The sequence below is a fragment of the Brachyhypopomus gauderio genome, chromosome 4 (genome assembly GCF_052324685.1).
Source record: "Brachyhypopomus gauderio isolate BG-103 chromosome 4, BGAUD_0.2, whole genome shotgun sequence".
Taxonomy (NCBI): Eukaryota; Metazoa; Chordata; class Actinopteri; order Gymnotiformes; family Hypopomidae; genus Brachyhypopomus; species Brachyhypopomus gauderio.
In genome coordinates this window covers 16,507,375-16,525,227 of record NC_135214.1, presented here as the reverse complement: position 1 = coordinate 16,525,227, position 17,853 = coordinate 16,507,375, and the positions used below count along the sequence as shown (strand labels likewise).

General features: G+C 47.6%; 1 protein-coding gene across 1 annotated transcript in view; it reads left to right on the top strand.

Annotated features, from left to right (window-relative positions):
• The window catches only part of ptprna (protein tyrosine phosphatase receptor type Na), a 25,441-nt gene extending 8,003 nt beyond the window's left edge, over positions 1 to 17,438 (top strand). The window contains exons 5-23 of the mRNA XM_077002647.1: positions 1 to 17; positions 366 to 675; positions 1,108 to 1,239; positions 1,491 to 1,522; positions 1,850 to 2,133; positions 2,628 to 2,714; positions 2,929 to 3,008; positions 4,585 to 4,649; positions 12,109 to 12,318; positions 12,852 to 13,064; positions 13,421 to 13,568; positions 13,827 to 13,900; positions 14,075 to 14,152; positions 14,294 to 14,413; positions 15,095 to 15,261; positions 16,187 to 16,240; positions 16,340 to 16,404; positions 16,498 to 16,571; positions 16,727 to 17,438. The exon at positions 1 to 17 is cut by the window's left edge and continues 137 nt beyond it. Coding sequence (XP_076858762.1) covers positions 1 to 17; positions 366 to 675; positions 1,108 to 1,239; positions 1,491 to 1,522; positions 1,850 to 2,133; positions 2,628 to 2,714; positions 2,929 to 3,008; positions 4,585 to 4,649; positions 12,109 to 12,318; positions 12,852 to 13,064; positions 13,421 to 13,568; positions 13,827 to 13,900; positions 14,075 to 14,152; positions 14,294 to 14,413; positions 15,095 to 15,261; positions 16,187 to 16,240; positions 16,340 to 16,404; positions 16,498 to 16,571; positions 16,727 to 16,798 — 2,282 coding nt within the window. The 3' untranslated portion in view covers positions 16,799 to 17,438. The remainder of the gene's footprint in view (positions 18 to 365; positions 676 to 1,107; positions 1,240 to 1,490; positions 1,523 to 1,849; positions 2,134 to 2,627; positions 2,715 to 2,928; positions 3,009 to 4,584; positions 4,650 to 12,108; positions 12,319 to 12,851; positions 13,065 to 13,420; positions 13,569 to 13,826; positions 13,901 to 14,074; positions 14,153 to 14,293; positions 14,414 to 15,094; positions 15,262 to 16,186; positions 16,241 to 16,339; positions 16,405 to 16,497; positions 16,572 to 16,726) is intronic.
• The last annotated feature ends 415 nt before the right edge of the window (positions 17,439 to 17,853 follow it).

The following is a 17,853-nucleotide window of genomic DNA, read 5'->3' as shown; positions in this document are numbered from 1 at the left end:
CATATGCATATCTGCAGGTACAACTGTGTGTGTGTGTGTGTGTGTGTGTGTGTGTGTGTGTGTGTGTGTGTGTGTGTGTGTGTGTGTGTGTGTGTGTGTGTGTGTGTGTGTGTGTGTGTGTAAACTGTAAAATTTGTGAATGTTTTAGCATGTTTCTCAGACACAGTGGCACATATTCTGTGTCATATTAGTTTAAAAAAAAATTAATTAAAAAATGGTTTTTTTAATTAATTAAAAAATGGTATATTTTTTTACTTTAAAAATGTTTTATTTATTTCCAGTAAAGTACTGTACTGCTGAATTGAAAGCAGTAAGCATATTGTAATGGGCTCTGGCTGCTTGATCTGTGCTTGTATCTCTAATAGGACGACATTGCACATTCGCTCCACCCGCATGCTGCCGTGGGTTACCAGCGTCCCTCCGCCCGCTCCGGCTCGCAGCAGCGAGACAGAGACCGCCAACTCCTGGAGGATGCCATCTCCCTCTATCTCTCCTCTGCACCTCCCTCGTTCCACCATCGGGGGGCAGCAGGCTTGCCCGCTGCTCCTTATTATGAGGACTTGGACTTCCCGCTGGATTATGGAGAGGACTACACCCTGCAGGAGCGACCCAGCTCACGCCAGCGCACTAACAAAAAGGTTCCACAGGACTACGCCTCCCTGTCTGGACTGGACGGTAAGAGCCGATCTCCGGGGCTGGTCCGCTCTGTGGAGGGGGAGGGAGCTCCCTCTAGCTTTTTTTTCCGTGCTGTTTTAGATCTTTTTGTTTTAGGCCCGTATTTTGGATGTAATTCCCTCTAAAAACTGCACCATGAGGTTATTTGTATTTGCGATGGTGTGTTAGTGTAAGCTACGGTGTCAGAGCCATAATTTGTTCCTGGGTTCTTGGAAACATGTTGTTTCTCCTGGACAGATAGAGAATAGCTGACGAAAAAAAAAAGGTTTTGGATAAGTTTTAGAGTTAAAGATTAATATTGAGAGAAAGCTCTTCATCACAATCAGCATAGTCACTCATGCTCTGTTGAATGTGCTATTGTGTTTATGGCGTGTGGGCTGTGTTTGTGGCGTATTAGCTGTTGATGTACATATGTATGTGTCCGTGTTACAGATCACACAGTGGTTCAGCTGGCGACGGTGCTGGAGAGGTTTGGGGCGGATCCTCAGGACCTGAACCCTCAGCAGCTGAACAAATTTGCCCTCCTCTTGCAGCTGTTGCAGGCGCAAGGCATCGAGAGCGCAGGTATAGCGCAAAACGGACACACTCACGCACGCATTCATTACATACACACACACACACACACACACACACACACACACACACACACACACACACACACACACACACACACACACACACCTGCACAAAACATTTCAACATCCCATATTAAAAATGTCCTAATTCATCTGAAATTCTGTCTGAATGTCATTGATAACTGGATGGTCAGGCTGATTAATGGGCTTTCTTGCTGTTTCTCATTTTCTCGTTTTTAGATAGCCATCCGGGAACGGTCACGGTGACAGAGGTATGTTGGAAATGCATTTCCTGGACATTATCGAGGATTATTTTGTAAGGTTGTTATAAATGAAGAGGTGTATCTACAGGATCATAAAGCTTATTTAGAGTGGGATTCTCTCTACTGTTCTGTTGTTTTCATATTTTTATGAATGAATTTTGCGTATTAATTATGTTTAGAGGTACAATGTGGTTCTATGTCTATGAGTTTAGACCTCGTTGTATTGATCAGAATGAGCCACTGAAGAATATTTCTACTTTCACTATGTTTCTCTGTTTCACTGCGTAGTGTTGCTGTACTGAATGAAACCAATTCTCTCCCATTTTACTATTTCAGGCAAGTGTAGATGGTAGTGACTCTGTGTCACAGAAAGGTGCCAAACCTCTGTCTCCTGCTGTGGCCCTGCCCTCTACCTCAGAGTCCAAGCTGACCCCAACGCCGACCCCTTCCACCGCGGTCCCAGTCACTGTGTCCCGCGGTGCCGGTCCCGCACCCCAGGAGCCTGTTGTGCCGGTGAAAGATGTGGAGCTTAACGAGAAGACCTCCTCAGACCCGAAAACAGGAGCCAAGGACGGAACCGGTGTCAGAGAGGAGTACGGTTACATAGTCACGAACCAGAGGTACTAGCTGGAGGTCCACTTCAGCTGCAGGCGGAGGTCTGCTTTGGTCTCATGGCCTTCTTTCACAGAAATAAATTTAGCATTGCCCTGGCTAAAATAGGGTTCTCATTGAGAAGCCACCCTTGACAGTATAATGTAGTTCAAAACTCAACTCGGTAAAAAGTGGACAAGCACTTTCCAGTGTAAAGTTATTAAATTAAAATAGTTAAATACTTGATTAGAATCTTAAAATGTCTCACCAGTGTTTCATAATACTTCAAACCTATTATTTATAGAGTATGAAAGTGCACTGGAAAGTACTTTTCAAATGCTTGTATTTCTGTATTGCCATGTTGAGAGTGACGAGTGACATTTTTAGACAGAACATGTTAGATCAATGTCTTTCAAAAAGGCCTGAAAAGCAGGGATATATGACTCATTGTTTACATGTGATATAGTCTGGATACGTTTCTGGCGTGTGTAATGAGGATGCTGTATGTCTGTGTAATCCCCAGTCCTCTGAGTCTGTATGACGGGGTGAAGCTGTTGGAGACACTGGCAGAAAGGATCCACCTGACCACGAGCAGCTTCATCAACATCAGGTACGGGGAAAGTGCGTGAGTCTGGGAGGGCGTTTCAAGACGGAGAAGAGCACGGGAGACGAAGGCGACAAAGAAAGACAAAGCAATCCGTTAAGTGTAATTGCAGCTGCCCACAGCCCATCCGTCAGCGGTGTGTGTGTGTGTGTGTGTGTGTGTGTGTGTGTGTGTGTGTGTGTGTGTGTGTGTGTGTGTGTGTGTGTGTGTGTGTGTGCAGTGTGGTGGGGCCCGCGTTGACATTCAGGATCAGGCAGAACTCTCTGAACCTCAGCGCAGAGGACGTGGCGAGTCAGGCTGGTGAGTGACAGGATCTCACCCTCACGCCCACCTCTCTACTCTCTCTCTACCTCTCTACTCTCTCACTCTACTCTCTCTATAATCTCTCTCCACACACTCTCTCTCCTCTCTCTCTCTACTCTCTCCACTCTCTCTCTCTACTCTCTCTCTCCACTCTCTCTCTACTCTCTCCACTCTCTCTCTCTACTCTCTCTCTCCACTCTCTCTTTACTCTCTCCACTCTCTCTCTCTACTCTCTCTCTCCACTCTCTCTCCTCTCTCTCTCTACTCTCTCCACTCTCTCTCTCTACTCTCTCTCTCCACTCTCTCTCTACTCTCTCCACTCTCTCTCTCTCTCTCTCCACTCTCTCTCCTCTCTCTCTCTACTCTCTCCACTCTCTCTCTCTACTCTCTCCACTCTCTCTCTCTACTCTCTCCACTCTCTCTTTACTCTCTCCACTCTCTCTCTCTACTCTCTCCACTCTCTCTTTACTCTCTCCACTCTCTCTCTCTACTCAATTCAATTTCAATTCAATTCAAGGTGCTTTATTGGCATGACAAATATTACTTCATTTGTATTGCCAAAGCCTGAACACAATATTAGTAACACTAGATAAAAGTTGGGCTCACAACTCTAAACATTACAAAATTGTTAAGGAGTAAACAACAGGTAAAATGAATATATACATACACATAAATATATTTCCCTAATTAAATAACAAAATCAGAAGTTGAAATCAAATAATACATGTATAAGGGGGTAAGAAGGGGAACCACATGTATATTTACATACATCAAAGACGTGTGTGTGTGTGTGTGTGTGTGTGTGTGTGTGTGTATGCGTATGTGTGTATGTGTGTGCGTGTATGTGTGATCACTCACTGTCCCTCTCACGGTGGCAGGCCATGACGTATTGTGCTGCGAGTGTGCAGCAGTCTCTGTGCTCTCCTCTCTCCACTCTCTCTTTACTCTCTCCACTCTCTCTCTCTACTCTCTCTCTCCACTCTCTCTTTACTCTCTCCACTCTCTCTCTCTACTCTCTCTCTCCACTCTCTCTCTACTCTCTCCACTCTCTCTTTACTCTCTCCACTCTCTCTCTCTACTCTCTCTCTCCACTCTCTCTCTACTCTCTCCACTCTCTCTGTACTCTCTCTCTCTCCACTCTCTCTCTACTCTCTCTCTACTCTCTCTACTCTCTCCACTCTCTCTACTCTCTCTCTACTCTCTCCACTCTCTCCACTCTCTCTCTCTACTCTCTCTCTACTCTCTCTACTCTCTCTACTGTCTCTCCATTCTCAACCTTCAAGCAATTTAACAAACAGCTTGACAGCTTGGGGGGGATGAGGGGGGCATGGGGGGCAGCACTAACCATTGCTCAAATTATTTCAAATATCACCTTCTGGTCTTGCAAATCTCACAAAAACTTCAAAAGCGTTCTCCTACTTCAATGTTATGCACTAAAAAGAAAAAAATGATTTATTAGACATGGCATTAATACTTCCTATTTCATTTTATGGTAATTTTTCTTCATATTACACTATGTCTTGTTATTTAAGATGAAAGTGGTTACAAACAAATGTTTCTTCATTTTACTTAGTGGCTGAAAAGAATTTCTTGGAGGGAGAGACCGGACTAAAGATCATTCAGACAGGAGTGGGAGAGGTGGGTGCCTTTGTTTCTTTTTCTGCCTGTCTGACCACCCCCGCAGCCCCCCCATCACACACACACACACACACACACACACACACACACACACACACACACACACACACACACACACACACACACACACACACATACCCACCCCCCCTGCAGAGATTACTGCTTTCACACATTTGTACTGACCAGCACAAAGATTTACTTTTCTCGTTTGCGTCTCTTCGTCTTCTTGGTACTTGCACATCTGTTGCGATCATAAGCCATACGACTGCCTGCATTAACCAGGTCATGTCAGAAATAGAATACGTTACAGTTTGGCCATATATAAATCGTGTCTTGCGGCACAGTTTCGTGCTAACATGTTGGGCTCCGTCTTATACACGAGCGCACCGAGCGGATGAGAATCTTGCGCGCTAATGCCACATCTCTGCCGCCCGCCGCTGGCCTTCCCGAACCACGCTCACGCCTCAAATCCTCCACTCCCTTTTCCCCTGCTGTTCCTCAGTGTGCTCCCTCGCTCTCTCTCTCTCCCTCGCTCTCTCTCTCTCGTTCTTTGCCGAGTCCCCGCCATTCTCCCCTTCAGCTATTCTCTTGCCCCTTCTCTTTTTGTTACCTCCGCTGCTGAGCGCACCCCTCCCTTCTCCTCCTATTTTGCCCCCCCCCCCCCTCCGCTCTCCCTCTTTCTCTCGCGGTCTTTGTGCTCGTCCGTACATATTCAAGCGCTCGCCTCTCTCCCTCGCTCGCACTCCCCTTTCACCGTGTACAGCTGTTGTGGGCCCTTCAATGCAGTCCAGTGCCTTTTGTTGCATCCGCCTGCTCATATTTTTAATTATTCCACATTGTTCCGTCGTGGCCTATGAGATTCTCTTTGCTTTGAGAACGTGTAATGTATGAATGATTGTGTGTGTGTGTGTGTGTGTGTGTGTGTGTGTGTGTGTGTGTGTGTGTGTGTGTGTGTGTGTGTGTGCGTGCGTGCATGTGTGCGAGTGTGTGTTTGTGTCAGTGCGCGCTGTGTGTGTCTATGTGTGTGTGTGTGTGAGTGTGTGTGTGTGTCCCTCTTTTGTGTGCTATCCTTCAGTTTTCTCTCTTTCTGTTTCTCTCTGCCTTAGTAATGAGACCTGGACTTGCACCTGCCTCTTCTTTGTCTCTACATTATTGGGACCAAATCCTCTTCTCCCCCATCACCTCTAAGTCTCTCTCTCTCTCTCTCTCTCTCTCTCTCTCTATCTCTCTGTGGTTCTCGGGTCATTCCTCTTCGTTAGTGAACTGAATTCACGTATAAGCTCTGTTGTTTTGCTAGTTATCGTGTATGTGCAACATCGCAGAGATTATCCAGCAGTCGTTGGATTATCTGTGTCAGCGGTGTAAAGTCAGTGACACACAACCGTACGCACCACACCGTACTCAAGTAGTGTTGTGTCTTCCACATAGCACACAAGTGTGGTGTGTAATTCTTCAGAGGAGTCAACATTTTACCTTTTGAAATATTAATGAAGGATTATACCTGTTATTGGTATTTAAACAGTGGCCTTATCTTCCTTGCTGCCATAAAAAAATGCAGCTGTCTGTTTATTAGGTTATATATCAAATTGTATTTTCCCTAAGGATATATTCTGTTCTATGCTATATTTTTGTGTTCTTGTACAGTAGCAATCTGCAGAAGCGCATATCAGACTTCCATTCCTAGCTGCCATTATATAAAACGACACCAAACAAACCACTTAATGCACCATGATACGTTCTATATAGCCTTCGCTGTTCGTGTTATTTTCTCCTCATCCTTTTAGCATTTTTCTCTCTCTCTTCTACGGACGGTCGGTCCATCGAGGGTATCAGTGCCGCCCCCTCTTAGCGTTTCACCATCAGCAACATGTGGAGCTGTCGCCACGGCAACGGCGTTTGATGTGACGAGTGCGCCTGAATGGAGTCGGTAGGTTGCGGGGCCTTCATAGGAGTCGGACACAGTTCAGGGAGGCGCATTCACCTCCCTCCTTTCCTTGCCGTTTCCATCCCTTTTCACCGATTTGTCCTTTCTCTGCGATTACTCTTGCATACTTTTTTGCACCCTCGTGGCCATCTACGGCGTCCATCCTTTGAAGACCACGAGAAGTACTACGCGACACATCGCTTGATTTGCGGCTATTAACGAGTCCTACACGCACTTGCGCTTTGCGGAGGCTGTGTGAGATTTAATCATCCGGTAAGGACCGAGAACGAGCATCGTTTCTCCTCGGGTTTCTCCCTGCGCGATACCCGTGCAGCGGTTGCCCATCAGCCGTGCGGTGTTGGCGGGTTTGATCAACTCAAATTTCCACGTTCTGCGGGTTCAGGTTGAGGTAGGCATGAATTTGAATTTTGGCCACTTTTTAATTTAGGCCTAAATGCCTAAATGTGGCGATCGTGATTACATTCATAGACCAATTCAGTTATAACTCCGTTTTTCCAGATTGATACAGGTTGTATGGATAATTGTTTTGTTTTTCCTTTTCTTTTCTACGAATAAGCGACGTGACCGTATATGAGAGTATATGATAAAAAAAAGAGTTCGAGTTGCAGTTTGATCCGCCACATCTGTCGTCTATACTGACGAATTGGACATCGGCCTATCAGTGTGATCCAGAAACATAAAACTTTACCGTTTGTATTGTGGTCGGATTGAGTGAAAACGGTTTTGTATCATGTGATCTAAAATAATCACTATTCCCGAATTTGTCAAAGAGAAAAGTTTTATGCACGCATGACGCATATTGTTAATTAGCCTATTTTTAAAAATATCTGACAAACGAGGAAATTACTAATTATGCAGCATAATGTTTACTTGTAAAGGTGAGAAATGATCGGAGAGTCATAAATGATCTATAAAAGTAGCACGAATAGTTCCTCCTCCTTTACTCTGATTTATTACACCAGTTAGAGGCTGATCCTCGCCTTCATGAATTGTAGGTTAATTAGTTTGCTTTTATATGTTGGTATTTCAATTTACAGGCTTTTTTGGTAATAAGAATGATGCACAAGATCTGGTTTCTGGATTATTTTTTTCTTTTTTATCTATCTATCTATATCTATCTATCTATCTATCTATCTATCTATCTATCTATCTATCTATCTATCTATCTATCTATACACAACAAATTATAATATGTATCATTATGAATAAATACATAGATTAATGATGAATAATTATTATATAGGGTAATGAAATGTCTTTTTATTTGTGTTTTTTAAAGCATGTGGATAAATTTTCCAACAGTTCCCTTTTTAAAAAATTCACATTCATTGCAGGAAAGAGCACTACCTGATGTGCTCACGTATCGCATTGTGTGATACATTATCACAACATTATTAGACAGGAATTAAACTCAACAATATCATTGTGAGTTACATAATTTTTTAATTTACCATATGGCAAGCAAACTGCTGTGTTTTATTACCGTAATGTCTTAGACACTAGAGCTGGTGGATGTGTGTGTGTGCGTGTGCGTGTGTGCGTGTGCGTGTGTGCGTGTGCGCATGTGCGTGTGCGTGTGTGTGTGTGTGTGTGTGTGTGTGTGTGTGTGTGTGCTCGTGCATGTGTGTGCGCGCTTGTGTATTTGTGCACATGTGCGTGTGTGTATTTACACATTTGAAATTAAACACTTTTGTTGAACACTGGTTTACTATCTCATGGTGATGTCAGGTGGATTGGTTGCTGTGGTAACCAGGCTGTGCAGTCTGGATGAGAGAGATGATGTAATGTGTTTGTAGCTGTTGCAGATGCCCTGTAGTTCACTGGGTTTATGTGGGTTTTCACTCTGGAATCAGCACACTGATTCGTAAGGGTTCGGAAGCCTAAGGCATATGGCTACACTTGTTTTATCCTGTACCGTGTTATCCTCTAGTTTCACTCCTAGTCACTGTTGTTAGTCAAAGTACTTGTAGTCTGAAGGTCCTGTGGTAAACTGCGTTCGGGTCATATTCTCAAAGCCGTCTGAGTGGCAGCTGACGCCTTTTATTGTGATATGTGTCTTGTGGGGAAAGAAGCAAAAAGAACCCAATGGTATTTTTTAAAGAGATAAAGGTCTTTATAAAAGGGGATACACGCCTTCCCAAGCCGGACACTCAGGGCCAGGATAACACTGCAGCTTTGTGGTGAGTCATGCCCTAAATGGTTCTATCAGATTACAGAGCAGCCAAAATTGTGAAATAGCTTCTTGGATTGCAAAAGGGTGAAGAGAAATCACGACCTGCTTACTGATAGGACATTAAGATTTATGAAACCTCTGAAAGATGAAAGATGGCCTACGCTCGATTTCTGCACCCCTCTATCTATTGTGATGCAGATAGTGATGCTCTGTGTGATCTTAACCCCTGAAATCACCCAAAACACACACACACATACACGCACGCATGCACACACACTCATGTGGGTGTGGGTGTATTCTTTCTGTGACTGAGGTTAAAGGGCTCAGTTGAGGTCAAAGGGGGTTATGGGGGATGGTTTAGGGGTCCTGGGACCCATCTTATTATTCTCCCACTTCTCAAGGAACAGATGTTATCTCTAACGGACATGCTATCTTTCCATGCAATATATTAGCATGCTTTGAATACACATTATCCATATCATTCACTACTTTCTGAGAGCTGCGTCTGAGTAGGGCGTGGGTGGACTGGGACGCGTTTACAGGTCAACGTGGACCTCTCTTAGATAGATTTCCACGCGCGGCATTTCAGGAGCCTCTCCGATGGCCTCCCCCCCCTTCCCCTTCTGTGCCGGTTCTTGTGTGCCCGCAGTCTCACTCCTTCCACCCCTACGCCGGGCCTCCGCTCTCCCGCTCTCCCTCACTCCTGCTCCCCTCGCCGCCTCCTCGTTTCTCCGCTTTGCCCTCTCGGACCCTGGGGGGCCTTTGTGCTCCTGTCCTAAACCAGCTCATTTTTCCTCCCTACGCCTCCCCCCTGCCCTCCTACCCATTCTGAAGGACTGTCACTCTTCCTTTTCGGGGGCCTCTCTGGAGTAGCAGGTGAGGCGCCCCATACCCCCCACCCCCACCCACCACCACCACCACCATTGTCCCTGCATCCAGTTGCACGCTGGCCACCCCCAGCTACCCCCTCCTACACCCCCTGTCCACCCTCCGGAACATTCTTCTGGCCTTTCAAGAGAAAGCGGCTGAACTTAGGGAGCGCTGAGGGAGGACAGAGACCCGGGCTGAGAAACATGAGGAATGAGAGGACCTTGAAAAAAAAACTGAAAGAGGGTGTGAAGAGGATTGAGAAAGTGGTTGGAGTGGGGGGGGGGGGGGGGGGGGTGTGGAGGCTAGTGAGGAGAGGGTGTCTTGACGTCTCTGTGGAGAGACAGAAGGATGTATTCACACTCGTTCCTCGTAGCTAGCTCAGCACGCCCCTAACCCTGCAGTGTGTCGCAGGTCCACAGGGAGTTTGGGGGGAAACAGCTGCTTTACACGCATGTTCAGTTAAAGCCCATTTTCATTTTAGTTTTATCCGGTGAGTAATGGTGAGTGTATATTAAAAGCATTAGTCTCAGTGGTGTAAAAAGCGTAGCATAACACTCCGAAGGCATTTTTCATTTTTACGTTAAAAAAGAATCAAGTCGGGGTGCGTTATGTCAGCTGATACAGCTTAACCGTTCTGTGTCTGTGTGGATTATTCTGTTGTTGGGCAGTGGGGAGGATTACTGAGCAAGTAGATTGCGAGTCTGCACTAAATGTTTTGGCTTAGTTGAATTTTAATTTTCAAATCTGATATTGAAAAATCATCCTCAATTCTATCAGCAAAATTCTATTGATTTAATATACATGATCTTAAATTTCTATGAAACACAACAGCTAGTTAGATTTGTTTGATTTAATATTCCTTTATCCATTTCTTTATTTCTATTCAATGGTGCAGTATATTTTGTTTAGTAAGTAATGACTGAATTATTGCTATCCCTCTTTTTTCATGTACTGTCCTGCCCCCTCCCTCACCCTGTCCCCCCACCCTAACCCTGCTCCCCCCCTCACCCTGCCCCCTCCCTCACCCTGTCCCCCCCCACCCTGTCCCCCCTCCCTAACCCTGCTCCCCCCTCACCCTGCCCCCCACCCTGTCCCCCACCCTCACCCTGTCCCCCCTCCCTAACCCTGCTCCCCCCTCACCCTGTCCCCCCTCCCTAACCCTGCTCCCCCCTCACCCTGTCCCCCCTCCCTAACCCTGCTCCCCCCTCACCCTGTCCCCCCTCCCTAACCCTGCTCCCCCCTCACCCTGTCCCCCACCCTCACCCTGTCCCCCCCTCACCCTGTCCCCCCGCCCTAACCCTGCTCCCCCCTCACCCTGCCCCCCACCCTGTCCCCCACCCTCACCCTGTCCCCCCTCCCTTCCATGCTCTCCCTGATGGCTGTGGATTACACAGGGCATTCTGTTGTTGCCATGGCAGCACCAGGGCCTGTTCTCCCCTGCTGAGGCTCCCAGACGCCATGGCAACATCAACAGGCAGGGGTTGGAGGCTTGGGAGCTGGACGCTTTTTACCTTTCTCTCTGTCTGTCTGTCTTCACTGCCAGAAAATAAGAGTATCGAGAGAGAGAGAGAGAGAGAGAGAGAGAGAGAGAGAGAGAGAGAGAGAGAGAGAGAGAGTGGCAGAGTAATAAGAAGGGAGTAAATGAGAGTGTAAGAGATCTCCTCTGGGTGATTAACCCTGAGTTGGGGGGGGAGGGGTCTCCTTAATTGTTTACTTGTTGGTAATTATGCGGAGGGGTGGGGGCAGGTGACATTCTCTAATTATTTCAGAGAGATGGGGAGGGCTGGCACGTGGCAGAATGAGCACGCGTGTCTGCTTGTGTGTGGCTGTGAGGGTTGCCCGGGTAATTAGTCGCTGATGATGGTGCTGACATCCGGCTTGTTTACACAAACAGAGCAAGAGAGACAAAAGAGACAAAGGGAGAGAGCGGGGGAGAGACCGTGTTAACTGTGCCAGAGAGAGACCACCCAACGCCAGCACCTCGCCTGGCCTCTCCTCCCCCGCACTGCCCCTGCAGACATGTTCCGCCAGGCCTCTGACTTCCCACTACACTAGACATTTAGCTTTTGGTCAAGTGTGAGTGGCTGTCAGGTATATATATATAAAAAAAGAAATTGCATGTGTGTATAGTTTTATATTTTTCCTCTGTGTCGTTGTTTAATAGTGCTCAAGAATTCTAGGAACACGGATGCCACTGAGCAGATAATGTTAAATCAAACTTTTGATTTTTGAAAATTAGATTTTGTATGTGTCATTGTTAGTAGTTGCAGATAGATGAATGTCTCTCCCTTGTTCCCTCCCTCCCTCGTTCCCTCCCTCCCTCTCCCTCGTTCCCTCCCTCCCTCGTTCCCTCCCTCCCTCTCCCTTGTTCCCTCCCTCCCTCGTTCCCTCCCTCCCTCTCCCTTGTTCCCTCCCTCCCTCGTTCCCTCCCTCCCTCTCCCTCGTTCCCTCCCTCTCTCGTCTTTCTGCAGAGGAGTGAGGGCCGGGGGTTTCCCCAAGCCACGCGGATCGGCGATGGCTCGCGCGGGGTGGTCCTCGCTATGGTCGCCATGGCTTGTGTGGGTGTGGTGGTGCTGGTTGCCCTGGCGATTGCCTGTCTGCGTCACCACGCCCGGCAGCTAGCCTCGGGCAAGCTTGGACTGGGCCCTGAGGCGGGGACCGAGACCCATTTTGACTACCAGGTAAGGAGACAAAACCACGCTCACTAATGCTGGATCAGGAGCTAAAGCTTATCAACCTGGTTTATACATACATATAAACGTATGGATTCTGTCCCCTACATCGATTTTGCAGAGAGGTGAAATGTAAGCTGTACTTTTGAACCATGGGAGTGATTTAGTGCGTGTGTGTGCGTGCGCGTGTGTGTGCGTGCGTGTGCGTGCATGCGTGTGCGTGCGTGTGTGTGTGTGTGTGTGTGCGTGTGCGTGTGTGTGCGTGCGCGTGCGTGTGCGTGTGCGTGTGTGTGTGTGTGTGTGTGTGCGTGTGTGTGTGTGCGTGTGCGTGCGTGTGTGCGTGCGTGCGTGCGTGCGTGCGTGTGTGTGCGTGTGCGTGTGCGTGCGCGTGCGCGCGTGTGCGTGTGCGTGTGCGTGCGAGTGCGTGTGCGTGTGTGTGTGTGTGTGTGTGTGTGTGTGTGTGTGTGTGTGCGTGTGTGTGTGTGTGTGCGTGTGTGTGTGTGTGTGTGTGTGCGCGTGTGTGTGTGTGTGTGTGTGCCCAGGAGCTGTGCCGGCAGCACATGGCAGCAAAGTCGTCGTTCAGCCGCGCGGAGCCGGGGGGGCGGAGGGGCACGGACACGTCGCGGGTCAGCAGCGTGTCGTCTCAGTTCAGCGACGGGCCGCAACACAGTCCCAGCTCCCACAGCAGCACGCCGTCCTGGAGCGAGGAGCCCGCCCAGTCCAACATGGACATCTCCACCGGACACATGATCCTGGTAGAGGACACGTCCCTCCTCACCACATTCCCTTAGTAATCAAGGACAGTGAAACACTCGCAGTGAAATCGCATTTGCAATGGAAATCGTAAAAATCCACGGATTTCAGCAGTGGTGGTGGTTAGCAAATGCATAAATGAATTATTATTTCTGGGTAGATGGAGTTTATTATGCCAGTGCATAATGTGTCAAAAGAGTTCTTTGTTTCTTAGGGTTAGGTTACGCTCGAACCTGTTGTGTGCGCCGTCGCTTTTTCCAACAGCCGCTTTTATGGGTCGGGCGAGCAGGTGTTGGCGACGGCGGGATGAATGTGGCTCGAGGGCCGACACTCACGGGCCTTTCTCTCGTTTGCTCAGGCGTACATGGAGGACCACCTGAAGAACAAAGACCGTCTGCTGAAGGAGTGGGAGGCCCTGTGCTTGTACCAGGCAGAGCCCAGCTCCGTCTCCACCGCACGGAGCGAAGGCAACCTGGAGAAGAACCGCCAGCCCGACTTCGTGCCCTGTAAGGCGTGGGCCGGGCCCTTCTCCTCTCCTTTCCCTCCGCCTTCCTCTTCCTCGCTTTTCCTCTCTGCTTTGTGCTCGCCGTTCCATTATGCAGCAGTGCGCTAGGGCTCGGAGTCCGTGAAACTAAGGTTAATTCGCCTGCTCGACAGGGATGGCGCGAAGCCTGCTGCCCTTTGTACGTATGGTTGTGAAGGTGTGAAGGTGTGAGGGGTGTGAGGGCTGATGGGCATCATGGCTGTGCATCTGTCTGCTTCAGATGACCATTCCCGGGTGAAGCTGAAGTCTGAGACCAACCCTGCTAGAGAGGACTACATCAACGCCAGCATTATAGTAAGAGTGACTCTTACTCCCTGTCTAATTTAAGATGGGTACTGACACATGATGCACATTAAAACATTTTTAAAGCACCTTTAGCCCACCTCATAAAATAGGAAATGTACAACATATTCTACTGAGGCAGTGAATTTAATCTGAATACTAAAATTCCTCCCCGTCCTTCCACAGATAGACCACGATCCTCGCTTACCAGCCTATATTGCCACCCAAGGCCCCTTGCCACACACTATTGCTGATTTCTGGCAGGTGAGTCACAGTCCAGTAGTTAACAATTAACTCTCTTTGGTTCAGAGATTTCCTTTCCAAAAACAGAAGACCTGCTATTCAGGCACTGAACATCAGCATTCTCTATGGCTAGCGTTTACTTTGAGCACGTGTGTGTTGTAGATGGTATGGGAGAATGGATGCACAGTGATCGTGATGATGACCGCTCTCGTAGAGGACGGAGAACAGCAGTGTGAACGCTATTGGCCCGACGAAGGATCGTCTTTATACAACATTTATGAGGTGAAAACTTCAGTAATGTTGACCTAGTTTGGCCTGGATTTCCTGGGTTAGATTTCTCAATATGTACTATATTATATAGAGTCGGTTAAAAGCACTTTTTTATGCTTAAAGCCAGGCTGTCCTTCACCTTTCTACAGTAAAGTCTTGATTGTTTCTGGTACGATATTCATCAAATATAATTGTTTAATGTAAAAGCCCATGTTCTGTTCAACCATGGAGACTTAATGGATTCATGAATGGTAGTGCATTAACCTTATTGCTACAAATTATACTACCTACATCAAACCAGGGTGATTTAAATCAGTCAAAGAGACGCATGCTTTTTATATACAGACCAATACATTTTATATACAGCCAAACCCAACATATAAATCACCTGAGTGATCCCCACAGATGAATTCATATGCAAATTGTAGTTTCTGTGTTGGACACAAATCAGGGCTGTGTCCCAAAATCATCCTAACGCAAAGATAATCTCTGAATGGTGGAGTTGGTATTATACTGAACACACAACTCTCTCCCTCTATCATCTTAACCCTATTACACGGTTAAGAAAACACGGCACCGCGATATCATAGACACGGTCATGAAGCCCCTCCAGCTTCTCGGTAGCGTTTGTGTTTAATGGAGGGCGTCGTGTGGTGTTCCTAGTTCTGACTGGTCACTCACTGCCACTCTCAGGTGAACCTTGTGTCAGAGCACATTTGGTGTAAGGACTTCCTGGTGCGTAGCTTCTACCTAAAGAACGTGCAGACACAGGAGACGCGCACGCTGACCCAGTTCCACCTCCTCAGCTGGCCTGCCCAGGGCATCCCCACCTCCACACGCCCTCTGCTGGACTTTCGCAGGTATTGCTACAGCTGAAGTCAGCCTTGATCTGATGACACAGCTGGGTATTCATAAACACATGACCACACACGCGAGCGCGCGCTTGTAAACTCGCGCCGTCGTAAACTGCTGCAAAGTCCTAAGTCAATCCTTGCTATTTTCTTCTTACATGGCTCCTGTTTCACTGTTCCTCAAGCCCTGCAAAGGCCCTTTGAAGATGTGTTTCCTCAGCCCCTCTCCCCTCACTACCTTTGCACTTGGGGTTATTCTGGGTTTATGTTCCCCCCACCCCACCCCAAACCCCAAACCCCCACCCACCCACCCTGCCCCAGTTTCTGTTTGCTCTGTTGTCTCTCCTCTCCCCTTCTTTCTCTCCCTCCTCACCTTTCAATCCCTCTCTCTCTCTCTCTCCTTTCCCTCTCGTCTCTCCCTGGCTCTCTCCTCCCTGTCTCTCCTCTCCCCTCTCTCTCCCCCTCTCCTCTCTTCTTTCTCCTCCCCCTCTCCTCTCCTCCCCCTCTCTCTCTGAGTCTGATGGGTGCTCCTGAACGTTACACACCTCCCAGTGTCATTTTTGTGATTTGCAGCTAGTAGTCTGGGTCCAGTTGCATAGTCACAAAAATGATCATTGGTAGGTGTGAGTGCAGCAGGAACAAGCCTGAGCAGATGCTCCATCGCCTCTCTCCCTCCTCCTCCCCCTCCTCTTCCTCACCCCTTCGAAACAAGGCAGCTGTGACATCTGTGCTCTTCCTCTTCTCTAAACTCCTGCTTTCATGTGGCACGCTGGGTTGCTCGGAGTGAAAAGGGATGTGACATTTTTGATAATACGGCAGAAATCAGCATGTGGCTGTTGAACGCCGTCTGTCCTCGTCCGATTTTAATCTCGCTTTTTGCCTGCCCCTCCCCCTCCTTTTTTTTTCCTTGTCTTCTTTTTTCTGTTCTTTTCAGGAAAGTGAATAAGTGCTACCGAGGCCGATCCTGCCCAATCATTGTGCACTGCAGGTAAACAACTGCAATACCTATCTCAATCTCAAGAGGGCAGAGTTTTGTTATGACTATTTTGCTTATTTAAGGCTTGTGATTGAACATTTTGTTTTGCAGTGATGGAACTGGAAGAACTGGTACTTATATTCTAATTGACATGGTCCTGAACCGCATGGCCAAAGGTAATGATTGTATATAGTGTCCACAGTCTCTCAGTCACCACTGCATTGGAGCTTATTTTAAAACAGTATTGTGTCTCATGAACGTGCTTTTAGGTGTGAAAGAGATCGATATTGCTGCAACACTGGAACACATTCGTGACCAAAGACCGAATATGGTGCGCACCAAGGTATGTAAATGCAAACCTGCTCGGCCTGGAGGTTGTGGGTCTGTTGCATATGGACGTTCCCTGAAATCACGTTAAGGTGTGTGTGTGTGTGTGTGTGGGCGCGCGCGCTTGTTGATGATTGCTACACGGGTTCTTGTTTTTTCTGCTCTCTGCAGGACCAGTTTGAGTTTGCCCTCACGGCGGTGGCTGAAGAAGTGAATGCTATTTTGAAAGCCCTCCCACAGTGAGCCACTCCGCACCGCGCTGGGCCGCCGTCTACATCCGGCCTCCCCTCACACACTCTCACAGGCTGTTATACGGACAATACCATGTTTTCTAATGCATTTCAGACCATGGCCTTATGTACTACATGTACAGGGAGGGCAACATGAAATCATTTCAGCGGTGACCGCTGTGTTCTGGGTGCAAATGGCGGTGCTTTCGTAGTGAGGTAATCAGAGCTTCAGGTATGGATATAGAACAGATCGGGTTTCATTGTGGCAAATTTGAGCATAGCGGGTTTTCTTGACTGGCTATTGCCTGTTCACAATCTTACTTCTGCTGAGGAAAAATGTCATCATTAAGACACACACACAACCATGAACCATGAGGTCTTAACATAGGAAGATTATTTTTGGAGGAACGTATAGCCTGATTAGTGTATCAAACTCAAAGTGATATATCCATCGCTCAATGTGTGTGCTTTTCTTCATGTTCTTTATGACTTGTGGAAGACCTTTGTTGTGTGATTATTGTAAATAATTCATTGACGAGTCTACTTGTCATATTCCTGTAGCAAATGTATGGAAAATTCTACAAAAAAATATATAAATATAACTATAATTTTTCAACTGTTTGAAATTAAATGTGGTGTGGTGCAGCATGGCGGAGTGTGTGGGACCTTCGTCTTCTTCTGCTTTCTGAGCTTTTGGAAACCTCATTTAGGAATCTGCAGCTTTCCAAACTGGATCTGCTTCAGGTCCAGGAGGACGGGCTACGGCCTGTGAGAGTGGTACTGGTCCATTATAAGGTTCTGTATGCACATTTTCTGTCACGGTTGCTGTTGTTTTTGTCTAACAGTCTAATTGCAGGACTGAGATTAGGTGAAGCACTTGAGGCGACGCCGGGCCCGACACTTTCAGGGTCAGCCAGAGCCATGAGTGGAGGCTGCCGTCATGGCAACAGGCGCTCCTCAGATCAGTGCGGTCCAGTCAGGTGGTGGGATGTAGGGTTGGAAACATGGTGTGTATGCACACAGGGAGCCGTCTGCGTGGGATGTGTGTCCGTTGAAATAAAAACATGA